This window comes from Petaurus breviceps, unplaced genomic scaffold (genome assembly GCF_028583685.1).
Source record: "Petaurus breviceps papuanus isolate PSGF00001 unplaced genomic scaffold, PetGlider_PUasm1.0 207, whole genome shotgun sequence".
Classification (NCBI taxonomy): Eukaryota; Metazoa; Chordata; class Mammalia; order Diprotodontia; family Petauridae; genus Petaurus; species Petaurus breviceps.
Window position 1 is genome coordinate 21925014 of NW_027185850.1, and position 27054 is coordinate 21952067.

General features: G+C 53.2%; 1 protein-coding gene across 5 annotated transcripts in view; it reads left to right on the forward strand.

Moving 5' to 3' along the window:
• Nucleotides 1–609: 609 nt before the first annotated feature.
• The window catches only part of LOC138164954 (single-stranded DNA-binding protein 3), a 153323-nt gene continuing 126878 nt past the window's right edge, over nucleotides 610–27054 (forward strand). For 3 of the 5 annotated variants that reach the window (XM_069092942.1, XM_069092943.1, XM_069092944.1), the window contains exons 1-4: nucleotides 610–747; nucleotides 1884–1956; nucleotides 2173–2234; nucleotides 5982–6066. In XM_069092942.1, the coding sequence (XP_068949043.1) occupies nucleotides 692–747; nucleotides 1884–1956; nucleotides 2173–2234; nucleotides 5982–6066 (276 nt within the window). In that variant the 5' untranslated portion in view covers nucleotides 610–691. The other 2 variants (XM_069092945.1, XM_069092946.1) reach the window with 2 other exon arrangements.

Sequence of the window (27054 nt, forward strand, 5' to 3'; positions counted from 1 at the left end):
TGCTGCTGCTGCTGCTGCTGCTGCTGCTGCTGCTGCTGCTGCTGCTGCTGCCTGGCTGCGGCGGCGGCGGCGGTCCCCGAGCACACACAACGTTGCCACCCCGCTGGCTCGCGAGCCCGCCCCCGGCCGCGCCGATTGGCCGAGGCGCGGATCAATTGTGGAACGTTGACGCCCGCCGCGTTCCATCCTCCCGGGTAGCCACGTTCGGTTGAGCTTCCCAGCAGAGCGGCGGCGGCGGCGGCGGAGCAGCAGCGGCAGCGGCGGCAGCAGCGGCAGCCCGAGCCGAGCCCGAGCCGAGCCCGGCGGAGCCAGAGCTGAGGAGGGAGGCAGGGGCAGAGCGAGCCGCGCCGCGGAGCAGCCGGAGCAGCAGCCGCAGCGGCGGCAGCGGCAGCATCTGCAGCCGCCCGAGCCCGAGCCCGAGCCGTCCCAGGGCGATGGGGTCGAGGCCGGGGCTGAGGCTTTGACAGCTGGACCGAGCGAGGGAAGGCGCCGGAGCCGGAGCCGGAGCGGGAGCCGGGCCGGGCCGGGCCGGGGGGCGGGAGCCAGCGAGCGAGCCGGAGAGAGACGGGGCGAGCGGGGCCGGGGCGGCGGCGGCGGGGAGCTCGAGCAGGGGAGCCCCGGGAGGCGGCCAGCGGAGCGGCGGCGGGACCACGACCACGAGCGCGGCCGCGTCCCCTCCTCGCCGCGCACCATGTTCGCCAAAGGCAAAGGCTCGGCGGTGCCCTCGGACGGGCAGGCTCGGGAAAAGTAAGCAGGGTCCCCGGGGCTCGGCGGGGCCGCTGCCGCCCGAGGGGAGCGGCGCGGCGCGGCGCGGGGCGTGCGCGGGGCCGGCTGGGCAGGGGCAGCTCGGGGCCGGGGCCGGCGGGCGGGCGGACGAGCAGCCGCTGCCCGACGGGGCCCCCGCCGCCGCCCCCTGCCCCGGGCCGCGGGCCGCCGGCGTGCTCCGAGCGCCGCCTCTATTGTTGGGAGTGCTGGGAGGAGGAGCCGGAGCAGGAGCGGGAGCCCGAGCGGGAGCGGGAGCCTGGGGCCCCGGGAAGGGGCGGCCGGGCCGGGGGTGGGCTGGGGGCAAGCGCGAGGGGGGAGGGGCGGCCGGGGCCGCGGAGCGCGGGGCTCAAGCTCCCAGGTGGGGGCATTTCTGCAGCCCGGATGCCTCCTTTTGTCTGTCCCTTGGTGTGTGTGTGTGTGTGTTTGTGTGTGTGTGTGTGTGTCTGTGTGTGTGTGAATGTGTGTTTGTGTGAGTGTGTGTGTCTGTGTGTGCACGGGGAAGTGTGTGTTGGAGGCTTTGTTCCGGGGGCTGCAGCACCTTTCCTGCTGCTTTGACCCAGCAGAGAGCCCCCTCCTCGATGCCCCCCACTAACCCTTTCTGTCTCTGGTGTGCTGGAGGGAGGAGTTGGGGGTGGGTTGGGGGGCGATCGGGGGCGATCGGGGAGGGCTGACCAGTCTCAGCCTCTGCTTTGGTTGCCCCTGGCACACATACCTGAAGCCTGGGCTCCCCAAGAACCCCCAGCAAGCCCTCCAGGGTTCGAGGGGGCCGGCTGTCCGCTCGCCTTCCCGGCAGCCCGGGCCTTTGCTGGACAGCCCCGGTGCAAGGAACACTGGGACCAGCCGAGACGGGTCGGGCAGTAGAGTTGGCCAGTGGAGTTTTGTCCGGCACCCAGCCGGTGCTCGGGACACGGGAGCCCACGCTGGGCTCATCTGCCCAACTTTAGGGGCCCCCCTCTTGTTCTACTTGGAGAGAAGACGCTCGTTTTTTCCTAGTCTGTCTAGTCTCGGATGGGTGGATAGGGGGTTTCGGCAGGGGGGCAGCTGGGTGTCCTCTAGGACAGAGATTCCTGATTGATGACTTTTCTCCAACTTCTGCCCCCACCCCCACCCCCTTGCAGGTTAGCTTTATATGTCTATGAATACTTGCTACACGTGGGAGCCCAGAAGTCAGCCCAGACCTTTTTGTCCGAGGTGAGTACGTTTGAATCCCGGACCCCCCCTCCTCGCCTATTATCCCGATAGCCTTTGTTTTCCCAAGCAGCCACGGTGGGCACCATTTTGAATTTTTATCACCTTTTGCCATTTATTGCTAGTTTGTCTCTGAGCCCTCCCCCTCCCAGAGGGAGCGAACCCCTGGTTCCCACTCCGCACCCAACTCCCTTATCTCTTTGTTTTTCCTGTTTCTAGATCCGATGGGAAAAAAATATCACGTTAGGAGAACCCCCCGGGTTTTTACATTCGTGGTGGTGGTAAGTTTGTATCTTGGATTATTAATGTGAACAGCAGTGATATGTTAGAGGTCGGCTTTCTTAAAGGCTCAGGGAAGGGGGTAGGGCAGAAAGTTTGGCCCTGTCCTGGCTTCTCCCCCATCTCCTTGAGAGATAAAAAAATAGAGCCTCTTGATTTGGGGGGGCTTGAGAGAGGCTTTCTTTTTTCCATTCATGCCCCCCCCTCCCAGGTGAGCAGGAATGCTGGAGACTGGAAGGAAATTTGTAAAGGTTTCTCTCTTTTTTTAGGCAATTCTGCATACTGCTTTAATTAAAGGGAGAGGTGGGGGTGGGGTGAAATACCACCGGGCCTGGTTTACAACCTAGGGGCCTCCTGCTCCCTTCCTCGAGTCATTCTTGTAGCCTAGACCATGCCTGTGGGTGTTAGTGTGCCTTCCCCCTCCCTTCTCTCCTTCCATTCTTTCTTTCTCTCCCTTTTCTCTCTCCTTCCCTCCCTTCTGTCTTCTTCCCTCCCTTTTCTCTCTTTCTCTTCCTCCTCTCCTTCCTTTCTTTCCTCCTTCCCACCCTTCTCTCTTTTCTTTCCTCTATTCCCTTCTCTCCTCCTTCCCTCTTTTCTTTCTCTAGCCCCTTGTCTGTCTCTTTCTCTCTAGATATAGTTTCTCTCCCTTCTCTCTCTTTTTTTCTCTCCCTTTCCCACATGTCTCTCTTTCCTCCTGAAGGGAGGCTCCTGCCTTCTTTTCTGATTCTCCGGGATAACCAGACTAGAGGTGTTCTTGGCCATCCCAGGCTGTCATTTTCAACTGTTAGAAAGACTGCAGACAGACAGACTCTAGCTGCATTTCACAGTAGGGGCACATTTTAGGGACACCTCTTTAGTTAGCCAGGAAGATTTTGTTTGTAGCCTGCTACAAACAAACCTTAAAGTCTGGAGGAAATTTAGTTTACCTTTTAGTTATTCGGTTAAGTAACTAGAGCCTTCATTCAAACTCATTTTTTATCACAAATAGATTCCCCACCACTACGAAACCTTTGGGGGCTTAGATGGGAGAGAGTAGTTGGCCTTTTGCCCCCTAAATAAAGGAGGTTGGGGGGAAATTCCAAAATAAAAGAAATCGACCCATTCTTGGATGCTTTGTTATTATGATGATTTTTCTTGTTATTTTCTTCCTTATGTTTTACTTCAGACTGCTCAAAAGTCCCCTCCCCTCAGGGGTGCCCAGGGTTATGGGGAGGTTAAGTTTCACCCTGGGGTCACTTAACCAGCTTGTGTGGTTGGGACTTTCTTTTTCCCAAATCCCCTAGGGGTTGGCCCTCCCCCCCCCGTGTCCTCTAGTCCAGGGATGCTGCCTCTCTCACATAGATAAGCAAAGTGGCATTTCACCTCTGATATGGGGGGGACGGACAACTCCTTATGGGCATTGACATCTCTAGGAATCCCACCAACTCCCGAGCCTGGGCCCACCCTCCCTGCTGGCAAGCCTTATCAGTGGGGCTAGTGGAGTGTGGGGAGGGGAGGAGCCCCAAACTCCCATTGAAAGTTGTGTGAGCAGGCAGGCGTGACCACCTGTGGAAACAGAGAAATGACCTTCCCCCTTTCAGACTAGTCTGTGTGACCGGCACTTTAAGAAGCAGCAGCCTTTTGGGGGGTGGGGAAGGAGCCAGGCTCAGTTTTTAGGGAGGCAGAGGTCGAGGCAGGGCACAGAGAAGGTGCTGTTCTGGAGTCTGCAGGCTGAAGCCCTGGCTTCCCGCTGCCCTGCTCCCTTCCCCCTGCTCCCATCAGGTTGTGAACCTGCTTTTTCCTGTTCTCTCCTTGAGGCACCTCCCCTGGAGGCGAGGTGCACAGGTGTGGCCCCGGGGGCTGTGCACAGCACAGTTTGCAGCCGAGATCTAGGCTGGCTGGTCATGCCAGGGGTGGTGTCCAGGTGACTAGGTTTTCTCTCTGTTTTATCTCTATTTTTGGGGGGCTGGCTGTTAGTAACAACAGGGATTTTTTTGTGTGCGCTGTGTACCTAGTTGGGCATGTAGTCCCAGCTGACTGGTGAAAGCAGCATCTATTCAGCAAAACCTTTGAAAAGGCCCCATAATGAAGGCTGATAATATCTGCTGTGTTTCTTTGAGATGGTGTGGATGGAGCTGGGCTCTAAGTTTGGCAGATAGATACTGGCTTTGGAGTCTATAGAGCCTGAGTTCAAATCCGACTTGCTGTGTGACCCTGGGCAAGTCATTCTCTGGGCTTCAGTTTCCTCATCTGTAAAAAAATGGAATCGTTATTGCACTTAGATCATAGAACTTTCAAGGATCAAAGAGATTATCTGTGTAAAGGTTTTTACAGATTTTATAGTGCCATATAAACACATGTTGTCATCATAATCATCTTTCTCCATCTATCTGTGGAGCTCTACCATCTTCTCTCTCCTCAAGTTAAAATGAATGGATTAGACCAGATTATTTCCTAAGGGCCATCCCAACACTCTGGGAGACTTTTTCTGGGGAATGATGGGGAGCCTGAAGATTTTTAATATTTGAGGGGGTGGGGAGATGCTTGGGTGACTTAGGAAGGGACAATCCTACTTACTCTGTTCCTTGGAACTGCACCTGTTTTGAATTTCTGGCCTAGGACTTGCCAGGACTTTTACTATTTCACCATAAAAGGGAGAAATACCTGGTTACCATGAGAACCTCTCTGGGTAATTGGCATGCATTCTTGGGTGGGGGGTGGGTGGGAGAAGTGCTTCTGGCCTCCAGTCCTTCCCTGCAGGGCCATTATGTGGGGGTGCTGTGGGCTTGAGACTTGGGCCCACCCTCCCCCTTCATCGTTGTTCCCTCCATCATGTGCCAGTTTGTGCCTTTTAAAATGTCTCAAGATGCAGTCATTTTTGCTTTACAAAACTATCTTGGGGGGAGGTTGGGGGTGATTATGTGTATGTAGTTGGGCTTGAGTCTCAGGCATCAAAGGATCTTAGATGTAGGGAGGGCACCTACCTGCCTGCCATCTAGCCAACCCCCTCTTTTTTACAGATTGGGAAACTGAGGCCCAAAATTGGGATGGGGAAAAGGGATGTGAGAAGTCAGAGGGAGCTTGAGTTTTAATCCTGGCTCTGCCTTTCTCTGTGGGTCTAATCAGTCAGCAAGCATTTATTAATCACCTCCTTACTGGCTGGTCTCTGCTTTAAGCCATGGAGCTTAGCTTCTAAGGGAAACACAGCCAGTCTCTGCCCTCAGGAAGTTTCTGTTCTACCTTCTGATGATTTTCTCAAGTGGCTTGACTCTTAGTGTGACTGGCCCAAGGTTACCAGAGTGGAGATTTTGAGCTCTGAGAGGTGACTCCTTGTTTTAAAGCTGAAAAAGGAAGTCTGGAGTGGGGAATTTCCTTGCCCAAGGTTATACAAAGTAACACACAGCTCCTCTGGCCCCAACGCCAGTGTGAGGGTCATGGACAAAATCCCTGAGTTTCATCTTCTGTGAGATGGGGACTGGAATGGCCCCATGTCCTTGGAGCTTTGTGAATGGGATCCCAGGATCTTAAGGGACCTCAGGAGGCCTCCACAACAGCTCCATTTTATAGAGAAGAAACTGAGGCCTAGCCCAGGCATCATCATCAGAGTCCAGAGTCAGATCCTGCTGCCGGGTCACACCAATGTGTTATTTGCTATTTGTTATAGTGGATGAATTTTCTGGAGTCAGTGTGTGTGTGTCTGTCTGTGTCTGTGTGTGTGTTACCAGGGGGTTGTTAGTAACCAGATCGGATCTGACTTTTCCATCCTACAGCGTTTTCTGGGACCTTTACTGTGCCGCTCCCGAGAGACGAGACACTTGTGAGCATTCGAGTGAAGCCAAGGCCTTTCACGATTACGTGAGTAACCAATTTTTAATCCGCGTGATAATTACAGGGTTGGGTAACTCGGACTTCTTGAGGATCCAAAGCAAACACGTGGCGAGCTGGCAGAGATCTGGCGTTCCCCCCCTTCCCTCTTCTGGGTTTTCCTCCTCCTCCCTCACTCCCCCAAACCTGCCAGTGTTCTGCCTTGGGGCCTGGTCCATCAACGCTGACGTTGTCATCTGGTATAATGGTGGGAGCAAGTCTAGTTGTGTTCTCAGCTGGGTGAGAGGGTCTCCTTAGAGTGAGCACTCCTCCCTGCCCCTGGATCTGATGGACTTTTATGTGCAAAACAAGCCTCCGACTTGTGTTTCTGGAAGTGACATGGGAGAGGGAGTACTCATGGACCCATCAGCACTGTCCAAGCCAGTTTAGTCAGAGGAGAAAAGGGAGGGCTGTGTTGGCTGCTCCCTGGTTGAGATGCATGTCTTGGGACACCGTAGGTCATCTGCCTGATAATCCTGTCTCAGAAATAATGATCTAGAGATGGTGTTTTGGGTTGCTCTTATGTCCTTCAAATTGGTCCCTTCCTTAAATGAGGTACACTTAAGGTTTAAGATCTGACTAAGAGAGCTTCCCCTTCCCCCAAAAAGTTTCTTTGGCGTCACTGATACTAAAACCTTGATGAGCTGACTAGATAGCCTTGTGTTTCCTGTGGCTTTTTCGATGGACGGGGGAAAATGTTTTAGGCTTCCCATTGATTCTTGCTTTCTGTTGAACCTGGAGGTCAGTGGTATTTGAAGGGCATGGAATACAGTAGGTGCTTAATCAGTGTTTATTCCTGGGGAGATCTGAATATGGTTTGTTCTTGGGAGATGGATACAGTGTGCATGACTTCTTTCCATTGGCTTTTGTTGAATGGCTGTAGGCAGGGAAGGCTTGGTGGAGAGGCAAGGGCCATCTTTTTAGTGGCCACTCTTGACTGCCTGTCTGCCCGGTCTCCAGGAAGCTGAAGTTGTAGACGTGGGCAAAGGCATCCAGAGAAAGAGTTAGCATCCAGATTGGGGTAGCTCAGATGCTTTAATGGAAAGTCCTTCTGTCTCAGAGCAGACTTGTTGGTGAATGGTTCAACCCATTGGTTATAAGCAATGTCCTGGGATGAGATTGGATCAGGGAGGCGTGGATTGAATTGGAATCTTCTGCCTATTTCTTGGGACAGGCAAGAGAGCGAGTGAAGTCAGGTTTTGGTGGTGAAAAGGCTGATGTGGGACTGGTCAAACTGGACTGTGGTTCTTTTGGGCAGACCTTGGGTTTATTGGTGACACTGTTTGTTTGGGGCTCTCGTTGCTGGAGAGTGCCCGAGTGGGGAAGGCCAAGGAGGCCTGGCTGACTAATCTGCCTGAGCTGTCTCCCGCTTGGTTCTGTATTCAGAGTAGCTCCTAGACCCTCGAAGTTGGTGGATCCCTGGGTTTGCTGACTTCAGGTTTGTGGTGGTTTCTGAGAACATGTCCTAATGAATGTGAGTCTCTTGGTGTGAAAGCAGTCAGTGTCTAGGTACTTCGGATCTGTGTCTAACTTTTGACTAAATGCATTATGAGACTAGTGGGTGAAGGCACAAACCTTGTTTGCTCTGTGGTCCCGCCTGCCATATTGAAATAAAATGGCAGCCCAGTGAGTCTGCCAGGGCATTGAGTCCTGGAAGACACCTTAAGAAACATTACAAATGAGGAATGCAAAAGCCCCCATTTCCCAAGCCAAGTAAGGGGCAGAGAGATGTGAACGCTCTGCCCTGAAGACTTCCACTTCCCAGAACTCTGAGTCATTCTCCAGTGTAGTTCCCCTTTTGGGCAGCACTGAGGGCTGGAGATAACTGTAGGCCATCCATGGCCTCCATGGTGGGCTTGGTGTGGCCATGTCAAGTCAAGCCATCAAACATTTATTAAGCTCCTACTATGTTGCAGGCACTGGGAATACAAACAAAGGCAAAAGATAAGGGGCAGCTAGGCTCTGGAGTCAGGAGGACCTGAGTTCAAATCTGGTTTCAGACACTTGACACTAGCTGTGTGACCCTGGGCAAGTCACTTAACCACCACTTAACTGCCTCACTCCCCAAAAAAAGACAAAAGAGAGTCCCTGCCCTCAAGGAACTTAAACAGTCCAATAGAGAAAACAACATACACACAAGATATAGACAAGACAATTTGGAGATAATCCAAAAAACCATGTCCCTTACATGTAGAAGGTATGTCATAAATGTTTATTGAATGGGTTGAAAAGTCTGGGAAGGAGAAGATGAAATACAGTTGGAAGAGGTACTGATTTGGGGGCTGAAGAATAAAGACTGGGATTGTCTGAGGCCTTAGAGGGTGGGATGTGGCCACAGGCCAGTGGTGTGGACAGAAAGGGAGGGGGACTCCTTGAAAGCAGCAGTGTTCCCTAAGCCAGCCTTTCCCTTGTCCACTTTTACCATTTCAGGGTCTGGCCATAGTAGACCCCTAACATCCATGGTTTCTGAACTGACTCACCAGGATAGTCTTCCCCAGAATGCTGCTCTCTGCGCCTCCTTGCCTTGTTCAGAGTCCTTCAGGTGGCTCCCTGTCATGTCTGTGGGACAGCCCCAGAGGCTGTGATTTGGTTCAGCTTGTGGCCAGAGGAGGGCATTCCCTGCTGGTCTCCTGGGCCACAGGGTCCCCTGAGGTCTCTAAGCTTGGACCCACAACCTCCTCTCTCCCCTCCCTTTCCTATCTCCTCCCTCCACCATCCGACCTTCCTGCCTCTGTGCTTGGCCTTGGACCGCTTCCCCCTCTCCCTCCTCCTTCCTCCCTGCCCTCCTGATCGTCATTCAAGGTCCAGCACAAGCCTCCCCACCGCCATGATGCCTTCCTTCTTCCTTGGCCATTCCAGCCCCCGTCTTGTCCGACATTGTCTGTCTAACTCATTTGGCATTTTTTCACTTAAGTAGTTTGTTATGTCAGTGATCACTCCCCTCCTCCACCTGCCTGGTGTGTGTGTGTGTGTGTGTGTGTGTGTGTGTGTGTGTGTGTGTGTGTGTGTGTGTGTGTGTGTGTGTGTGTGTATGTGTGAGTGAGTGTGTGTGTGTGAGTATGTGAGTGTGAGTGTGTGAGTGAGCGTGTGCATGTCTCATTTCTCCAGCCATGAGCTCCTCAAGGGCCTTGCACCCTAGAAGGTTTTCAGTAGAGCCTGGCCCAGCGAGTCAGCCGTGGTCCTGAGGCAGAAGCCGCTAAGCAGGAAGCAGCTGTGGGACGGAGGGCCCAGCCGGGGATTCGAAGACTGAATTCCAATAACTAGAACAGTTAACTCACATTAGGCAATTTGCTTCAGCTCACCCAGCAAGTTGGCTAATGTGAGTTCACTGATCTGGTTTCCTCCTCTGTGGAAGAGAATGTAAGATCCTTGAGGGCAGGGAGCCTATGTGTCCGCCCTCCATCTCGCCTCCTCCCTCCACCCCGTCTCACCCTCCCCCGCCTCGCCGCCTTCCCTTTCCTCCCTGCCAGGTGCCATGTCTGGTGCCTTGCCTGCTCAGCAGAAGCGGTGCATGGGAGCATGGTAGAGCCTGGGTTCTGGTCCCAGCTCCTGAGGGGTTGGTTACCCTGGTCAGCTCGACTTTCCTCCCTCTGGGAAGGGACAGGCTGGACTGGGCTCTGGTGAGTTCCCTGGCGATGCCCAGGCAGGTCTGAGTTGGTGTTGAAGGAAAACTGACAGGCAGAGAAGGTGCCGCTTTGTTGGACTCCTTGACCCCCATCTAGATGGCTGGCATGATTCATCATTGTTATCATTACTGTGATCCAACGTTAAAAGCCAGGGAGCTACATCCCACCCATAGTGATACATTGAGAGTCCTGGCTCTACCCCTTCTCACTAGGTGGCCAGGAATTTCTTTCTGGGCCTCAGTTTCCCTCTCTGTAAAAAGAAAGAGCTGGGCAGGCTGACCATTAAGCTCATATACTTGGTGTCATTCCAGGACCTCCATAACAGAAGGGGTTTGGCTCAGAAGAAGAGGCCCCCGTTGGCTTCAGGTCTCCCTCCTAGGTTCCCCCCAGGTTTGCAGAGTGTAGATCCAGCTGCTGGTGTGGCCTGTCCAGGGTCCTTCTGTGGCTGCCATCCACCAAGAGTAGACTCAGTTCCTGGTCACAATGAAGAACGGACTTGGGAAACTGAATTAAGAGCAGTCTTTTCCTCTTATTTGCTCACCTTTAAAATGAGGGGAGTTGGACCTCGACTCCTCAGGCAGGTCTAAGGCTGATCCTGCTGTCTCAAAGGCAGCGGAAGAGCCCACATGTGGGAGTACCTCCACCCAGATCCCCTTCTGGTCCTTAGTGGCTGTGTGACCTTGGACAAGTCCCTGAGCTCTCAGTTTCCTCATGTGTAAAATGAGGCAGACCAAATAAGATGCCTCTGGATTCCCTTCTGGGTGACAGCCTGAGTGGGTGGGTCTCTGGGCCTCAGTTTCCTCATTAGTAAAATAAGGGCTGGGATCAATGACCTCTCATCCTTGCCAGTTCTTAATCTCTGGCATTTTTTGTGCTAAGTGGATGTTTTGCCAGGTGGGGCCCGGGTGGCAGAAGGGGGAAGGGATGAGCAGGATAGAAGGAACTGGGGACAGCTAGAGGCGTGAGCTGATGTGGCCCCGTGTCCAGAGGCTGGAGGGAGGGCTGGGTTGACCACTTGTGGCCTCCCGCTGGCACCTCTGTAGATTTAATTTAATTTTTAAAAAAACTTACTTGAGTCTGGAGGAAAAAAAGCCCCCAAACCTGCACTTTCTGTTGCGTTTCTCTCCCTGGTCTCCCTGCAAGCTAGCTTGTTTACCCCAGGGCTGCCAGACTTCTTGAACTGTAGCTAATTAGTGCTAAAAGCCTAGCCGGCATCTGAAATCGCCAGTGCCCAGGCCGTTTGGTTCACTCAATAGGTTTCAAGTGGAGACAAGACCCCAAATTGTGATTACTTTTGCCCAAACCCAAACAAGCCCGTCTTGGCAAAGGGTCACTTGGCCTTCCAGGCCAGCAGCGGCAACGGCAGCGTGGAGTGGGGATCGGCCCTCCCTTCTGTCTGATGAATACCATCTTTGTTAGCTAATCATTTGCAAACTTGGCTGGGGCCACTCCCTGGACACTGTGTGCCCACGGGCACACGGCTCTTTTAGGCAGCGGACGTGCTCCTAACATAAGTGTTGGGGCAGAGGGAGGCAGGCAGATTCTGACAGGGCCACAGCCAAGGTGGAAACCAGGTGATACTGGGTGAGGTGGTGAGTTCCCCATTGCTGGTGATGTATGTAAGCAGAAGTAGAGAATGTTGGAGCTTGCAGTTAGGCTGTGTGGGACGGACTGGACCAGGTGGCCCCTGCTCTCGGGAGCTTAGGACTCTGGGGAATTCTGAGAGTGGCCACAAGTTTGTGCTTTTATTGAGCTTTTATTTTTTTTATGGGGGCTGATACGGGTTTGTGTACGTATGGACAAAAAGTCCTTGATGAGGACTTACGTCCTTCAAGTGAATAAGTTATCCCAAGCTACAGCCTCCTAGTAACTAGAGAAAAATCACATCTCTATTGCTCAGTAATAATTTCTAACAATGGCTGCAGTGATTCCTTTAAAGTTCCTTGCTACCTGTGGCTTAAAGCTCATGGAAGACAGACCCAGGTGGGTAAGTGTTTTTAACTTGGAGGAGCAGAAAGAGCCCAGGAATTGAAATCAGAGGGCCTGGGTTCAAGTCACGACTTTGACTTTTAATAGTTGTGTCACCCCAGGACAAGTCACTTCATTGGTAAAATGAGGCAATTGGACTATGTGGTTTCTGGGGCGCCTTCCTAGCTCTAAATCAATGAACCTGTGATATCTGTGGGCCTCAGTATCCCTAAGTGGAATCACGGGGTTACAGCCCCACAGCCAGTAAGAGTGACAACTTTAATCTGTGTAAGGAAGAGTCCCCAACCCAGATGTCATGTCAGAGAAACAAAGCTGGAACCAGCCTAGCAGCTGGCATCCCCTTGGGGTGTGGGGGCCTCTTCTGGTCCTCCCCTGGCCCATGTAAAAAGGCACCACCGGGCTGGGTGTGGGTTTGTGTGCAGAAAGGCCTCCTCTTCTTGGGAATCCTGCCCTGCCCTGCCCTGCCCTGCCCTGCCCCACCCCGCCCTGAACTGTTCTGCCCTCGGTCACACACTGCTTCATTCTCCAATAATTTCCTGTCCGTCTATCCCCAGCATGCCTTGATGGTGGCGCTCCCAGCTGCCTCTGCCTGACCCCTGGAGAGAAGGGTCACTGGTTACTTCCCCATTTTACAGATGAAAACTCCAGAGTCCAGCAAATCAGAAGCTTGTCAAGAGAGAAACAACCCATGTTTCTATAGCACTTTAAGGTTGACAAGGCTCTTTGTAACACCTGTTGGTTTCTTCATCTGTAAAACGTGGTCCCTTCTCCCCGCTCCCCAGCTTGATAAATGGTGGTTGAATTGAAAGGGCAGATGACATCTCCAAGGTCACACAGAGAATTTGTTCTAATAAAGTGGAACTTCCTAAAGTCAGGCCCAAAGTCTCTTCCTGGTCCATTGGAGATGACCAAGACTGGGGGATGGCCAGGGAAGTCCCCTGTTAAGGAGCCGGAGGAGCTAGAAGGGGAGAGAGGGATGGTTGTTGATGGGGTCATGATGAATCGGAGACCCCAGAGAGGTGGTGCATTTGGTGATAAGGAAGAGCGAATACTTTCAGTGGAGAGGTTGGGGGGGGTGTGAAATGGAATCCAAGGAATCTGTCCCCCAAGTTGATATATTAAGTGCCTACTACGTGCCCCATGCTGAGTATAGGTGACAAGGGGAAGGGAGTGGTAATGAGCCGGAAGGGGAGGAGCAAGATGGGGACAGCAGAAAGGGCTGCCCGGGGGCCAGGACCAGTGGCTGGCCAGTAGAGGAGGAAGCCAGTGGGAAAAGGAGAGGCCAAGCGTGGCTCTGGGTTGGGCTCTGGGGCAGATCCTAATTGACTGATTATCAGTGCCTATAGGAATTTAAAAAAAAATCCCAACAGGATTTATTTCTTGCATTGGGTTTTTTTCCCTTTCTTCCTGCCCTAGGGAGGCAGCGTTGTACAGTGGAAAGAAGGCTGGAGTTGTAGTCGGAGGACCTGAGTTCAAATCCCACCTGCATCATCTGTAGCCCCATGGCTAAATTTCCTTGGTTCCCCACAAGGGAAGTGGCACAAGTTGCTCTCTGAGGCCCCATCAGAGGAGTGTTTGCTTTGTACCTTCTTCGGGGCTAGCACTGTGCTGAATTTTAGATAAATCCTAGCTCATTGGTGAGACTCTGTGCTCCTGGAGAGTAGGGGAATTTGTTCATTCAGCAGGCGGAGGGGCAGGGTGGGGAGGCTGGGTCACTGAATCAAAGGTTCTTTTTAGATGGAAGGAAGGCTTGGGGCCCTCTGATTCTGTTCATTGTAAGACTGAACCTGGGGCTGGGGATAGAGACCAGGCTGAGCCAGCCCTTGACCTTCTTATGGGGAGGGGGTTGGGGATGGCATTCAGCACCTCCCCCCACCCCACCTTAAAGCACCTAGCTTCTGCTGGGCCCCTCTCTGCTCAGTCTTAGCCCTGAGTGTAAAGTATTATTTGAAAGAATATTCAGCTGCCACCCTGACCCTGATCTTTAGTCCGGCTGCCTTGGGCAGGTCACTCCCTGGGCCTCAGTTTCCTTATTGCCCCCCCACCAGACTGGGGAAGCTCCCTGAGTAGTGTTCGCTTTTATCTCGGTATCCCCAGGCCTAGCTTGGGGCCCAGCATTCACATTTATTGACAGATCTTCTGACCTCCCATCTGTCACATTTGTGTGAGTTGTGGGTATTCTGCTGTTTTCACTTTCAAGTTCACTCCCACGGCCTGCATGGGTGGGGGCTGTTGGGACTCCTGAAATCCATGAGCTAATGAATGAACTTTGTGCCGGGCCTTCGAGGAAGGGGAAGAGTGGGTCTGAATGGGGTGGGGAGGCCTCTCTGCCCTCCCCAGACTGTGTAGGTGGGTGGTATAAATGAACTTTTCCTCAGATTTCCTTTAAAACCCTGGGGCTTACTGGGTTTGTCTGTACTTTCCCTTACTCACACTCAAGGCAGGTTCTAGTAGGAGACACCTGTTTGGTCAGTGGCTGGAGGTATGCCCGGGGTTCCTCAGGCTGCTGGTGTCCCATCTCATCTGAGTTCCCTGTCTTGAGCAATGGGAGTGTGTATGGAATTAATGCCTTCTTACGGCTTGCTTGCTTTCAGTAAGCATTTATTAAGCACCTACTGTGTTTTAGGCCTGGAGATAACAGACACTAAATAAACAGTATCATAACCTACTGTCATAGGCTTCTGTTTCCCAGCATCCTTTCATCCAATCAACAAGCATTTATTAAGCCTTTACCCTGTTCTGGGCCTGGGGCTGCAAAGACGGTTACTGACCCTAAGTATTACAACATACAAAATAAATTAAGGTAATGGGGAGGAAACTAGCTGTTGCATAGGGTGGGAAGTCGTCATTTGGCAATGGGGCTTGACCTGAGGTGGTTTGCCAGCAGGGAGGGATCCTAAGAAGTGGAAGGCCAGGAGGGAGTGCGGTCCCAGCAGAGGGCACAGCCTTTGCAAAGGCATAGAGGTGGGAGTTGTAGGGTTCAGCTTTAACCAAAGATAGGCCTGGAAGTTGGATGACCTCAAACAGAGCTGGGGTGTGAAGCAGGAGCTAGCTAATAGATTCTTTCCTGGTGTTTCTGGGAAACAGGGCAGGTGGCCAGTGAGTCTTAAAAAGAATCAGTGTTTAATTGGGATGAGCAGCGGCTGTTGACCCGCTGGGAGCTTCCAGTCCATGCAGAGTGTGCCAGGGGCAAAGATGAGAGAACCTCAGGCATATTTAAGAAAGAAGAACAAGCTTCATTGGGGGGTTTTTCATGGGGGAGATGGACCTGAGGAGAGCATGCAGGAAGGAGCTGATTTTGGAGGGGTTTGGATTTGTATCTGGGAGGGCAAGGTCGTAGGACCAGAGGTAGCCAGGAGTGGCTGCCTGCACACCTGTGGGCCTGGCCCTGCCCTTTGGGGTGAGGGGACTGGAGCTCACTCCCCCAACTCTCAGGAAGCTTTAAGACTTCTTACAGAGTATCATTGTACCTGCCATCTCCCTGGCTCCTCATGATGCTTCCATTTTCTAGGTAACATGAGGACCGTCTTCCCAGTTATGTAGCTGGGGAAACTGAGGCTGAGAGGGCCAACTTTCATCTGGCTCTCCTGGCTCGTGTCCACTTCTCTCTTTCCACTGACTTAAACCATGCTAACAGAATCAGGGGATTTTTGAACTAATCTCTTTTATCTAAAACAGCAAAAATCTGCCTTCTTTCCCTCCCCCCTGTACTCCCTCCCCCACCCCCCTTTATTGAGAAAGCAAGAAAAACAAATAATGTTATAGATGTATATAGTGGAGCAAAACCAATCCCCACATGGGCTAGGTTTAAAAAGAAAAGGCTCTGTCTTCCCCGAGAAGCCACCTTTCCTGAGCTGAAGGGCCCTGTCAGGCCTGGCCCAGCCCCCACTGAATTTCTAGGCTGTTGATCTGATTTTCAAACAAACAAACAAACAAACAAACAACAAAAAAGCTTTTTTCCGTTTCAGTCTTCAGGTTTGGGGCACACCCAGTTGGCCCCCAGTGTTGATTTTTCTCTCTAGGGGGTTGCTTTTCTGCCAGCAGCCTCCGGGCTGTTTTGGGGCAGGGTGGGCATGCCTGGCTTCCTGCTGCTGCTGCTGCTGCTGCCAGGTAGGAAGGTGAAAGCTGCAGCCTGAGAGCCCAGAGCCCAGCCTCTGGGTCCCTGCCGTGCCCTCTGTCCCAGCGCAGGTCTGTCTCTCTGGGTGCCGCGGTCTGTCTCTCTTGTCTCCCCCTTTGTCTTTATCTCCCTCCTTGCTCTCTCTCCCCCTTTGTCTCTCCTCTTGCCTTTCTCCTTTCACTCTCACCTCACTCCTTTTTCCTCCCTTCTGACTGTCTCTCTTTCTCTCTCTCTGTTTTCTGCTTGTCTCTTGAAGGCTTCCCCTAGAACATCATGTTGTGCCTTCTGTGGGCCAGCCCCCTTGGATGCAGGCTCTTTATTCTGCCCTGCATTAGTAGCAGGCACCATGGGGGCTCCCCTCAGCCCCCTGCATCAGGGGGAGAAGCCTCCGACGGGACCCACCCACCTTGGCCCCTTGCATTCAGGGGAGCAGCCTCAACATGCCCCCACCTCGGCCCACTGGATCTGGGGGAGCGGCCTTGGCTGGCCCCCTAGATCCAGAGGAGCGGCTTCATCCCCCTCAGCCCTACCCTTATCTCAGGCTCCGTGGGGGCTCTCCCAAGCCAGAGCTACGATGGGAATTTTACAACATGACAGGGAATTTCAGCCACTGAGCTCTCCCCGAATTGGCCAATTGATGATCGCACTTGACCGTTTCCACGTCGGGGAAGCCAATACAATTTGAGTTAGCCGTGATGGCTGCCAGTTTAAATACCGCAGTGAATTTCTGTCAAACGGCTAATACAGAGGAGGGGGATTTTCTGAAAACTTGATCATGGGAACAGCTGCACTCAATTTTGACCTCGAGCTATGGGAAATGAACTTAAATCTAGTGCAGTGTCCCTTGTTACTCCGTGCTCTGGAGCGCCGAGGGGCCGGTCAGGCAGACCTGGTCAGCATCAGAGCCTCGGGACAGGGAGCCAGACTGGGGGGTCTGCTGTCTGCCTGGAGCTGGCTCACATCTCAGGGTACCCTGGGCACTTGAGGGCATCAGGAGCCACCTCCCAAGGTAAAGGAAGGGGAGGAGGAGGGAGCTTGGTGGTCATGCCTGACCAGAGGAAGTACTGCTGGCCTCCAGAAGCCCAGATTTGTGGGAGGTTGCAAAGGAGGCCCAGGTCAGAAAACGCCCCTTGTGCTTCGAGGGTCTCTGGGTTCTGTGAGCATGGGATGTGGGAGGCTCTGGCCTGGATGGGGAGCAGGGGGCTGGGCTGGCTTCTGGTCCCTCCGCCAAGCCTCAGTTTACTCGTCTTGAAACAAGAAGGGAGCCAGACGAGAGGCCCTTCCTACCTCGGTCTTTGTGTTGGGCTCCCTCCCCGACCCCCACACCTCACAGGGTCAGAGTGAGATGATCATGGTAGAAAGGGCCCCTGAAACCCAGAGGGGCCGCGTGATGGTGATGATGGCGATGGTGTGGACAGTGATGACTGCTTATTGGCACTCTGGGAGAACAACCCGGGTGGTCTTCAAGAGATGCAGTGGGAGTAGGGGGTTCTGGGTTTGAATCCTGGGTCACTGCCCCAATACCCATTAAAAGATTGTTGGATCGGGAGTTTAGAACTGGGGAGGGGTATCTTGAGGAGACTGAGGCCAGGAGAGGTCATGTGACTTGCCCAGAACTCCACAGCTAGTCTGTTTCCAGGGCTGGATTTGAACTCAGATCTTGACTCCCAAGACCAGTGCTCAGTTCTCTCCCCACTGGGCTACAGCTCTTGCTTCCTGTCTTTGAACTCTCCTGTATTCTTCTGCTCAGTGAAGGGGGTGGGAAGGGGGCTTGTTGGCATGAAACAACTTGGTGACCTTGGAAGGGCCAAGGAGATGAGGCCTGGCATTTGACCATCCCGGCTCCCCCTGGAGAGAACAGGGCCACTCTTGGCTCCATCATTTTTGCATGTAGGGGGCTGCTTAGCCTCCCTCAAGGAGGGAACCATTTCTTGCTCTTTGGAAAAAGAAGGAAGAGCCCGGGCCTCCTGGCGTGAAGCTTGCGTCCCTCACGCTTTCTTCCTGCACAGCCGGGCCTGTGGCCCCAGAGCTACTGGTGGGGGCCCATGGAGTTGGGAAGCCTTTGCAGGGGTTGCTGGGGACCTTTCCAGCAAAGCTCCTTCAGGTGACGGCTGAGAAGCTCTTGGAGACTCTGCATTTCTTGAGCTGTTTATTGATGACAAGCAGAGAGAGGCCTGCCACGGAGGTCATGGTGGGAGCTGTTTGCTGGAGTCTTTGCAATGGGAATCCTAAATATTTATCCTGTTCTGTCCCTAATGAAAACAAATTGTCAACAGTTGTTCAGTAACTGACTAAATTAAAATCTGTAATTAGTCAATTAGATTAAAGAGTTGGCACAACCTGATTGTATCATGCTGGTTAGGTTATTAAGAGAAAGGGTGTGATTTTTAATTACTGAATGCTAATTTTGACAGTTTCAAATAGAAACAGACGTGTGGGTTTTTTCTCCCTTTCCCCCTTCCCTTCCCCTAATTCTGAGTGGTTTGGAAAGTCGGAGAAATATGTAAATTCAGTTTCAAGGAAAAATCATCCGAAATTTCAAAGTTCTTCTCTGGGGGAGATATTTTAGCCAAAAAAGAAAAAGTAGAAATGGGAGTGAGGGGGTGATCAGTGAGAGCGATTGTGTGGAGGACAGTTCCTCGAACAAGCCTGCTATGTCCTAGGAGTGCCTCACAAAGAGGTGGTGGAGTGGGAGCTGGGAGGGACCTTGAGTGACCGCCTCATCCAGCCCCCTGGCCTTGAGATCTGAATTCGGGTCCTGCCTAGATTTGAGTTACTTTGTAAATGGACAGGCATTTCTTAAGTCCCTGTTACTGAGTGCCTAGCACTGTATTGGGTGATTTGGGGTGGGGAAGTGGGAGAGCAGGGCTGCTGGTGAGAATCCTGCCCCTCAGCTGGGGGTTGAAAGAATCAAAGTAGAACTTGAGGATGCTTTTAAATTACAAAGTGTTACATATATATTGGACAAGAATATTATTATAAGTGTGCAGGATGGGGTATCAACCTCCAAGAAGGTCTGGAATTGGAAAATGCCGAAGCTGGCAGAGACCAGAATGATCATTCAGGACCTTCTGATACTAAATGTCAGGACTGGAATGGACAGAAAATGTTAGGACTGGGAGGGAGCTTAGAACAGGGGATGTCAGGGCTGGGAGGGGATATCATTCTAGGAGGACCCTTAGAACAGGGAATGTCAGAGGTGGGAGGGGCTTTAGAACAGGGAATGGCAGGGCTAAGAGGGACCTACAACAGGGGATGGCAGTGCTGGGGGTGATCGTAGAACAGGGGATGTCAGGGCTGAGAGGGCCTGAGAACAGGGAATGTTGGGAGTGGGAAGGACCTCAGAGCAAGGAGCAAAGAACAGAGAGGGCCAGAGCTTGAGGAGAATTTTCAGCCCAGAATGGAAGATCCGATGGTTTTTGACCTCTTGATTGTCAGTGAAAGGCCTCAAGGCCTGGGAGGTGTTTGTGGATGGCCTCTAGGCCTGGGTTTCCCAAACTGATCTGGGCAGGGCTCCCTTTTGAGACTTGAAATGTGCTGATAGAGTTAGAAATGCTCACCCTCTGGTGTCTTTAGCTGTAGAACTCTCACTAATAAAGGGTAGGCTAGGGAAATTTGGGGGAAAATGGGAAGGAATAAAAGCTAAATTCTTGCTAGAAAATTTTTTGTTTAAGTTTTTCACTGCCTTGACATCCTTTTTTTTTTTTACAAATTTTTATTCTGAAATTCGCACACACACACACACACACACACACACACACACACACACACATCCCACCCCCCATGGACATTTTCAGATATACACAACAGAAAAATAAACAGATTTACACATGAAACTACATATCTTTTGCTTTCATTTCCAAACCTCTTTTCCCCGATGAGCCATTCCTTTGAACAAGCATTTTTTTAAAGGGAGAGAGTGGGATGGGAAACATCTCAGGCTGATCTGACTGCCAGCCCCATCCGAATGCATCATCCCGTACCCATAGGCCCCCGCCTCTTCAAAGAAGGGAGGCCCCATACCTTGTGTCTGTTTTCAGGCTCTAGCTTGCTTATACGTAGACAAGTTTCTGGGGTTTTTATGGCGGATTTTTCATAGACTCATCACTTCACATTTTATTAAAAACTTTTAAATGACAAAGTCAGTGAAACATATTGACAGTTAATTATTCTCGATAGTGTTTTCGGTTCTTTGGTTGTAGGGTTTTGAGCTGTGATTTCTAACAGCTTGTTAGCGCTCCTGGTGCTGTCTGTCTGCTTCTCCCCGATTGTCTCCTAGAACATGCTGGAGGGAAATCACCTCCCAAATGGTGAGGGTTTCTCATGGGATCCTCCCTTCTCCCCCTTGGGAGCCCAGTGGGGAAGCACTGATGCAGCCCCCGTTAAGTTTTCCAAAGAGGAGACCGAAGGCCCAGAGAGACCCCATGGATGCCCGTCTTCCTAAGGCCTTGCTGTGTGTATCTGTTCAGTGAAAATCCAGAGAGGTGGGGGTACCAAGGCACTGGTTTTACCCACTCTGGGAATGTGGTGGTGGGTGGATTGTCAGGGGACCCACCTTTGGGAAGACCTAGGAAACCAGGTGGAGAAGGGGTTTGGATTAGGCCAGGAGGGCAGCCCCCTGTCACCACAGACACTTGGATCTGTGCGAGTCTCCCCGTGAGGGCCAGGTGACGGAAGGAGCCCCGCAGAGTTGTTGGGGACAGCCCTCTCCCTGGGCCGGTGGCCTCATCTGTAAAATGGGTATGATCACAGACTGTACACTCTAAATCACCTTAGAAATGGGCGTCTTCGGTATTGTTCGAGGAGGGTTCCAGGCTAGTGGGAGAGATGGGACGGCTGTGGCCCCTAGGCCTGGTTCTGCGCTTTGGGGCCGAGCAGAACAAGGATTGGGGGGACCTCAGAAGGGGAAACCGAGGCTCGGGGGAGCTCACATGACTTCCCCAAGGTAGATGAGATATCCATTGGTGCCTGCTCCTTCCCCTCCCTCTGCAGTGTCAGGATTCTTTTCCCTCTTCTCCTGCGGCATGACCTGGAGTCCTAGCTCGACGAGCCCGAAGGGGATGGAGCCTGGTCTCTGATGATAGTATCAGCAAGTGTTCATGTAGCGCCCTGAGGTTTGCAAAGTGCTTCATAGATGGTACTGAGGGAGCTGCTGATTTGTACCCATTTCACAGATGCTCCCAAACCCTCCCAGCTTACACAGCTAGTGAGAGGGTGTCTCTGGTGGGATTTGAACCCAGGCCCTCAGGTCTCAAGTCCAGTGCCCCACCCTTTCTCCATCCTGCTTTTTCTGGGGGGCAATGTCCGGGTCAGATTTGTAGAGAAGCACAGACCTGGGGGTGGGGGAGCCTTCCAGGCCAGCATGTGCGCCCAGCTGGAAGGAAGTGGGCTGTTGTTTCTTCTTTCTGACACATGCCTCCCACCCTGTGTCCACTGACCGCTCAGCTCCTTTTCAGTGGGTGTGGGGCGGCCTTGACATCCAGGGGCAGCCTGGCCGGAGCCCTGCCTTTTCAGTGGGCATTCCCAGGAGGAAGGGAAAGCCAGATCCCTAGTAGTGGAGTGGGGGGGGGGGGAACAAGATCTCCGCAGGGGACCCAGGAGCTGAGTTCGAGATCTGTCCCCAGACCTGGGGCGAGTGGAGGGGAGGAAATAAGACACAGCTTAGAGAGAGCCCTAGGTTCAGATCCCCCCTTCCACTTAGCAGCTGTGTGACCTTGGACAAGTCACTTTCCTCTCTGGGCACTTATGTGTAAAGATAGGCAGTTGGACTAAGAACCTCTGGGGTCACTTCTAGCCCCAGATCTGCTTCCATGCATAGCTGGCCGTGAAGGTCTCTTCCTCCAGCTGGTGCTACCTGGGACTCTCAGGGAGGAGAGGAGCCTTGAAGGGCATCCATCCCCTCCAGCTCACATGGGAAGCAGGAGCCCTGACAAATGCTTGACGGAGAGCTCACTACTTGTAAGGCTTATTAGATCTTAGATTGAGAGCCGGAAAGGAAGCCTTAGATTTTCCATAGTAGAAGACTGAGGTCCAGAGAGGCAGTGACTGTCCGCGAGTCACACCGGCGGGGCTTCACATCCCACGCTTTCCCCACTACCCATCTCTGGCCCATTCCGGACAGATTCTGGGCACTCAGAGGAGGGGAACCCTCCCAGATCACCTCATTTCCAGTCTCCTCCCTCCTCCCCATCCCCCACTGGACCAAAGACACACACAAAATAAAACAAGGGAGTTAGGCAGGGCCAGAGGGCGCTAGGGCTCCTCGGGCCTTGGTTTCCCTGCCTGTCATATGAGTGGCTCAGACCATCATAGGAGACCTTTTCCATTTTACTGTGTGCCCAGCCCTGTGCTAAGGGGCCTTCTTTCCTCTGCTTATTCTGCATCGGGTCCAGCTCAGACCAGGCTCATTCTCCTTTCTCATAGCTCTCTCCTGTCCTGCCTTATTCCAAGCTAATTCCCCCTCACCCTCCCCTCCAGCCCTGGCTCTTATATCCGGTGCAGCCCCCAGCCCTACCTGGAGTCTGTGTGTAAATGTGGTTCCATGAACTGTGTGGCTTTCCATCCTGCCCACCCATTCAAGTGGTAATTTGTTTTTAAATTTATCTTTAAACAAATCATTCCCCAAAGAAAATAAGTTAAAAAGACCATGTGTGTTGACTCTTTAATCTTCAGATCAGGGAATATTTTTCCCCCAAGTTTTTCTAGGCCCTTAAGAAGGCAAGAGAGAGGGCCAGGGTGGGGGGGAGTCCAAATTGTTTGCATCTAAGGCCCAGTGGACCCAGCCAGGTGCCCAGTGGCTGCCCCACCCCTTTCCTGTGAGTCAGCGGGTTTATCCTGGTATATCCTGCTTCCTCGGCCTCCAGTGAAGGCTGGGGTCACGTGGGTGAGTCCCCTGTGTGGGGGCCTTCTCAGGAAGGATGTGGTGCCCACCACGTCTGGCAGCAGCGGCCCTGCCGGCTTGGGGTGCCCAGGCTTGCTTTCTCTCCCTTCTGAACAGAGCCACCCGCCGATTTGAATGAGGCTCCATCAGGAGCCGGCTTGCTGGGTGCCTGTCCAAAGCCAATTTTGGAGATCATTAATTTAATGTGCTTTGGCAAGCAGTTTTCTGGGTCAGTGTCCAGGTTGGCTCTTGAGAACTGGGTGGGAGATGTTATTTGAGAGCCTTGGTTTAGGGGGGAGAGAGGATGAAGAGGGAGGGAATGAGGGAGAGGGAGGAGGAGGAGTGTCCAGCAGTCAGTGTCAGCCCTCCCAGAGAGGAGAGAGAGAGAGTGTGTGTGTCTCTCTGTATGGGCTGGTCAGCCTTCCCTGCTTAAGCCTGACATGGCAGGGGGGAGGGGGAGGAGGACTTGGCCTCTACAGCTGCCTTGGCCTTCAGCACATTTTCATTACATGGCTTTCCTACTCAGGGAGGCAGGAACACGGGCACATTGGAGTCCCTAGATTGTAAGACTCTAGAAGGCAGGGACCAGGCCCTTTTCACATCTGTTTTCAGTTCCCAACACTTAGGGTTTAAGTAGGTGCTTAAATTGTCCGTGAGTTGGGTTGATATAGATGGTATCTTGGAAATTGGGGTTCTTTACTTTTTCTGTGCCCTGGACCCCTTGGGGAGCCTGGTAAGTCATAGCGTCCCCTCCTTAGAATTATATTTTTAAATGTATAAACTAAAACACAGGATTGTACAGGCAGCCAGCTATGTGGAACTATAGTTCTCAGAGTATTTGGGGGGACTCCAGGGTAAGCCCTGTCCCCCAAGGGATGGGTGTGAGCCACTTTGGGAACCTTAAAGGAGGGGGGCAGTGAGTTTTCCAAGGAGGAGCAGAGCTGGGCCCAGGACCAGGCCCCTCCAGGACTTCCTTTGGTCCACAGCCAAGGAGAGGGTCTTGTTCTGGCTGGCTTAGTGCCTGGCACTAGGTGGTGCCTAATAGATGCTTATAGGATCGCAGACTCTCAGCATTGGCAGGGACCAGACACATCCAACAAGTCTTGGGCATCAGGCCTTGGCTTCCCCCAAGGGTAGTCTAGTCTGCTTTTCTGGACATAAACTTAAATCTGCAGCCTCCCCCACCCCCTATCCTAGCTCTGCCGCCTGTGACCTTCCATGGAGGGGGGGGGGGCAAGCCTGGTCTTCCCTTCTCCATCCTGCTTGCACCCCCGGCCTCTCCCCATTTTATTCCCATTTTATCTCCCCAGAATGCTCGACCTCAAAGCTACAGGTGCGTCTGTAGAGAGTCAAGGACTGCCCAGCTGGGTCTCCTTCCTCATTCTGTGACCTCTGTGTTTTTATGAATGAAAGTTTTGGCCATGTGTCTCTCGACTGGTTGAGCTTGTGGGCCACTGCGGCCCCCAGAGCTTCTTCCAGCCCTCCCTACTTTGCCTGGACTCTCCCCTCTGCTCTGGCCCTGCTCAGCTCACTTTGGGTCAAGGACACACTGCTGAGCAGGAGGGGCCCTGGGGAGGAGGAGGAGGTGGGAGCTCTCGGGCTTGTGTCAGCCCGTTCCTGGGAGCTCCAAAGAGGGGGCGGATGGGGTGTCTGCTCAGCTTGCCTGGGGAGGAGACATCATGTCTGTCACCGGCTGACATGTGAGCATTTTTCTGAGCTCCCAGTAAATAAGTCTCTGTGTTCAGATCTGTCCTGGGGAGATGGGGTGGGGGGCTGCTGTGGGGGTGGGGAGCTCAGCGCTTATGGGCAGAGGAGAGTTGGGGGAGACCGGCATCCTCTAAAAAGATGCACAGGTGTGTACTGTGTGAAAAGTCAAGTAAATGGGGAGCTCGGCCCCCCAACTGCTGACCTCTGCTTTATTCTGCCCTCCCCCCCCCCCCCCCCCCCCCCCCCCCACCCCCCCCGCCTTGGTCCAGCCCTGGGGCCACTCCCCTGGGGTGTTTGCACTCTCCCTATCCGGTCCTTGTGGGTCTCTGGCCCCCATACAATCCATGTAAGCCCATTTCGGGCAGAGGGACGGTTGCCTTTCCCCGTTTCTCCCCCGCACGGTCATTCAGTGTGGAGGTGAGCTCATGTAGGTCTGCGTCTCTGCATGGTCAGTGGGCCCCTTCTCACTTCATAGATGAGTAAATAGAGGTCTTGGAGGGAAGGAGTGATCAGAAGCCAGTCCTGGTTCCCAGGCTCGTGCTCCGTCCCTTGACCTTCCCCACCCTCTCCCCCAGACTTTAAGGTGATGAGGCAGAATTCGCCTTTGACTCCTTGGCTTGGGAGAGGCCTGGCACTGAGCCCCAAAGGAAAATGCACAGACCTCCTGCAGTCAGGACCTGAGTTCTGCAAGTCGCTTAGGCTCCTGACTGCCCTGGGTTGCCTTAGTTTCCTCATTTGTAAAAGGAAGGGCCAGCTCTGGACGCGCCCCCTCCCTCGCCCTTCCCCCAAGTCAGTGCTGACCCCCGCTGGGGTGCCTGGGGGCAGAGCTGACCTGGCTGGGCCAGGGTCCTGGTGCAGAAGCTCTAACCAGGCTGAGTTATGGGCCCTCTTGCTGTGCTTGGCATATTGATACCTCGGGGCACACACAGGTTAAAGAACGTTTCCATCCCTTTGATTTGGAGGAAATCTCCTGATCAGAGCAGGGAAATATTGGGGGGGCTGAATCTGGAGTCAGACCCAGGCTTGAACCCCAACTTTTCCTTGTCTTCTGACCGCAGGCAGACACCTGCGCCTCTCTGGGCCTCAGTTTCCCCCCCCCAGAAAGAGGGGCTTGCCCTGGTGGTCTCCAAAGGGCCTCCCCTGCTCTGGTTGTGATCCCCTGCCCTATTTGCATAGTAATTTGTAAATAAGTGGGGGTTTTTGCTTCCACCACGGTGGCAGGTCTGGGAGTCCCAAATTAGAAATGCGACTTAATCTGAAACTGAAACATCCTGACTGTATAACTGTGCAAAAGAAAAAACTGGGGGGGGGGGCGAGATCAGGATGGGAGGGTGCCAGCCCTCCCTTCCCTGGGACTTTCTGAGGGGTCTGCTGTTGGGAAGAGAACCTTTCGGGGACATCCAGCTGATTTTACAGACAAAGCTGGAAGTGACTTATGCAAGGTCTCAGTGTGTGTGTGTGTGTGTGTATGGGGGCATTGAACCCAGCCTTGGGTCCCCCCCAAATCCTCATCTTGGCTGGAAGACCCAAGGGCAGGTGCACCCGGGGTCACGGCATAGGAGCTGGCAAAGACCTCAGAGGTCACTCCAACCACCACTTTCTAGAGAAGGCTTCTCCTTTTAAACCTCCCTTCTGCTTGGGTCCATGTGGGCCAGTCTACATTAGAAGTCATACATTAGAAGGCCAGTCTACATAGACTCAGAGAGTCTGGAGTTTGGAGGCCGAGGGGACCTCAGATCAGCTGGGGTCCCCCCTTTTTAACAGCTAAAGAGACTGAGGCCCCGAGGGTCTAAGTAGTGAGCCAGGGTCACAGGGCCTTAACAAAGCCCTTCTCTCTCCCACGGCCCACCCCGTTTGGGCTTGCTCTGCTGGTGCCCATTATCCATCCTCACTGTTGTGGGTAAAGCCGCATCTGGGCGGGATCTGTTCCTGCTGTCCTTTGTCTGTGTGCCTCAGTGTCCTCCCTTGTAAAATCAGAGAGCTTGAGTTGTTAAGGAGGTCCTGGGGGTCTGGAGCCTCCCCTCACTGGGGCAGGAGGAGAGGGACGCACTTATTGAGTGTCTGCTACATACCTCTCACAAAGACCTCTTTGATCCTCCTTCTCAGTACTGGGGGCATGCAGGGAGGTAGGCTCTGTGCTTCCAAATGCCCAGGCTGCTGCTGTCTTTGGATCCTTAGGGCTGAGCCTGGCTCCAGAAGGTGCTTAATAAAGCCCGCTGATTGATTGGTAGGGAAATGTGGCTGCTTCTGGGGAGCCTCCGTTTTCCTCTTCAGCAAAATGGCCCCACTTACTAATCACTACCCTTTAGGGCCGTGGACCCCATGAGAGGATACTTGGGAAGTTCCCAGCATTCCCCCGGTACAGAGCAGGTGCTTCATAAATGCTGCTTTCCCCCTCTTCTCTTCACTGGATCAGTCTGAAGCTCCCTGAAGGCAGGGGCGCTTTGGTTTTTCAGTTTTGTGCACCCAGCCTATGAGGGCCTGGTACATAGTAGGCGCTTAATAAGTGCTGGGGACTCTGGTCTGTCTGTATTTCTGGTCCTTTGTGGGTGGATTGAAGATCCAAGAGCACTTGGCCCATCCCTGAGTGTGAGTGAGCGCCCGGGGACAGCCAGGGGATGGGGGGGGACCCAGCCAGGGGAGGGGGGGCCAGCCTGTGG